General features: G+C 41.3%; 1 protein-coding gene across 1 annotated transcript in view; it reads left to right on the top strand.

Moving 5' to 3' along the window:
* LOC102862842 (cyclin-dependent kinase 16-like) overlaps positions 1–1715 on the top strand; it is a 34736-nt gene extending 33021 nt beyond the window's left edge. Inside the window, exon 4 of the mRNA XM_006889952.1 lies at positions 1701–1715. Within this exon, the coding sequence (XP_006890014.1) occupies positions 1701–1715 (15 nt within the window). The remainder of the gene's footprint in view (positions 1–1700) is intronic.
* Positions 1716–2893: the final 1178 nt, after the last annotated feature.

Consider the following 2893-nt stretch of genomic DNA (forward strand, 5'->3'; position numbering starts at 1 on the left):
CAGTGACAGGATTATATCTATACGCATACAAGGAAGTCCAGTGAATACCACTATCATTCAAATATATGCACCAACAACCAGAGCCAAGGAAAAAGAAAATAGTTAAGCATTTTGTACTGTTGATAATTCACCAATTATCTCTGGGCCTTTAAAATTATTATTATATACCATACAAACTTAAGCATCTTTGTATACATATTTTTGCCACACATGTATGAGCATACTTTGAAAATAATTTGTTCAAGCACAATTTTTGGGTTAAGGAATATGCACCTTTCATAATCTAGATTCACTTAAACATTCATTGCCATCAAGTCAGAACTGACTCAGAGATGATCTTCCAATGGGTTTCCAAAGGCTGCAGATTGTAAAAGAGGAGATTACTAATCTTTGTCTCTCAGAAGTACTCCTGGATTTGAACCACCTACCTTTGGGTTGATAGCATGACTCCCTACCGACTAGGCCACCTTGACTAAAATTCCAAAATTTCCTTCCAAGAAGGCTCAGCTCCACAAAAACTACATGAGAGAGTTCATTTTCTCATACTCTCACTCACACTAGAGATTCATTTAAAAATAACTGCTAAACTGACAAGTGAAATAATAGGTTGTATTTTCATTTTGATTTCTCTTGAACATATCCTCTAATCATAAGCTCAAAACTTACCTTCAAAATCAATGTCTGCTCGAATTTCTAAAAGACAATTCTAACTTAATTTAGATGTAACTCTCAATTTTGAGAGATATTGAAAATGTTGACTCAAAATGCGAACAACAACATTTGAGACAGGAGGGAACTGACATGTCTAAAACTGGCTTTCTGATTTTATCTTCAACCCTGCTTTAGCCACAGAGCAGCCTATTCCTGTAATTTTCAACTCCTTTATTCTGGTTGTTTGTTGTGTTGAGTACCATCGCGTCAGAGCCGAGTCAGAGCTGACTCAGAGCTCATCATTCAGTGGGTTTTCGGAGGCAGTAAATAGCATGGGAGGCAATTACCCATCTTGTCCATCTCCCGCAGAGCATCTTGTGGATTCGAATTGCACACCTTTACATTGGCAGTGAAATTCCTTGCCACTAAGCCACCAGAGTGCTCTTCTTCTTCTACGTATCTGGGTAAAAATCCTGGAATCAACCTCATCTCTGCTCCACGGCTCTGCCCCACTCCCCATAGAACCTGGTCACTTCTCATCACTTCTACTTATCCTACCCTATTCCAGACTCTATTTGTTTTTTGCACTGACAGGGCTCCCAAATCCTATATCCCATACTTAAATATATTCTCAATACAGAAGTAAAAATGGTCCTTTGAGGGGAGGAAAAGAAATAAAACAAAACACTTCATGACATCACTCTTCTGCTCAAAACCCTCAACAACTATCTCATTGTAAGTAAAAGGTAAAGTCCTTTCAGTGGTCTTCAAGAGCCTGATGATCTGGCCCCTCTGGACTCCACTGCAGACATTTGGCCTCTAAATCTGGACCACACTAAGAAAGCAATTTAAAAAAAAAAAAGAAAGAAAGCAATCTAACAGCCTATTCCTACAGATAGGACTCAGGCCTTTCCACCCTTCCCAAATGCTATTTAACAAGAGAGATACTTTCTGTCCATCTTTTCTTAAAACAAACAAACAAACAAAAAACAACAAACTAACTTTCCCCATCACTCTTTGTTTCTCTTCTCTCCTTTATTTTCTTCCAGAGCAGTTTCACTTAACTTAAGTTTCGCTGTTGAAAAGAGTCCTGAACATACCGTGGACCGCCAAGAAAACAAATAGGTCTGTTTGGAAGACTGTGAAACCAAGTTTCTCTTTAGAGGCTAGGATTTTGAAGCTCTGTCTCACATACTTTGGGCACATGACCAGGAGAGACCAGTTCTTGGAGAAGAACTTCATGCTCGGAAGGGTGGATGGACAGCGCAGGAGAGGAAGACCCCAGATGAGATGGATTGATACAGTAACTGGGGCAATAGGGGGTTGGTGTGTTGGAATTTGTGAGACTGGCTCAGAGCAGGACAGGCTTCAGAGCTGCTGTACATAGGGTTGCTATGGGTAGTAGGTGACTTAACCGCACATAACAACAACAGACCCACAATTGGCAGCAGCATCATAGACGGTGAAGAGATTGAGTTTGTTAACAGTTTTAATTTGCTTTGTTTCACAATCAACACTCTTGGCACTAGCAGCCAGAAAACTAAAAGAAGAACTGCATTAGGGAAAGTCTGCTGTCAGGGACCTCTCCAGAGTACAGAAGAGCAACGATGCCAGTCTAGAGACTAAGGTGTGCTTAATCCAGGCAATTAAGTCTTTGCAATTAAATATTATGTGTCAGAAATCTGGACAATGACTAGGGATGATAGAAGGAGAATTGATGCCTTTGAGCTGTGGTGCTGGAGAAGAATATTGAATATACTATGGACTGCTAGGAGAACAAACAAGTTCGTCCTAGGGAGGGTGAGACCAGGCTGCTCCTTGGAGGCAAAGATTCTGAAACTTCACCTAACATACTTTGTAAGGAGACCAGTCCTTGGAGAGGGACATCATACTTGGGAGGGTGGAAGGACAGTGCAGAAGAGGAAGACATAGGATGAGATGGATTGACTCAGCAATTGGGATAATGGGGGTGGGTGTGTCAGAGACAATGAAACTGCTCAGAATAGGGTAAGGTTCAGAGCTATTGTGGATAGGGTCACTATGAGTCGCAGGCAACTCGATGGCACACAACAACAACATTGCCTAAGATCTTATGGCTCATTCCTGAGTAGGCTTCTTTTGTTGTTGTTGTGTACCGTTGAGTCAGAACTGGTTTACAGTTACCCTTCAGTGGGCTACCAAAGGCAGTAAGTTGCACGGGAGGAGATTGCAGCTAGTGGATTCAAACTACGTGCCTTTGGGG

The sequence above is a fragment of the Elephantulus edwardii genome, unplaced genomic scaffold (genome assembly GCF_000299155.1).
Source record: "Elephantulus edwardii isolate Elephantulus edwardi_28Jun2011 unplaced genomic scaffold, EleEdw1.0 scaffold00083, whole genome shotgun sequence".
In the NCBI taxonomy this organism is placed as follows: domain Eukaryota; kingdom Metazoa; phylum Chordata; class Mammalia; order Macroscelidea; family Macroscelididae; genus Elephantulus; species Elephantulus edwardii.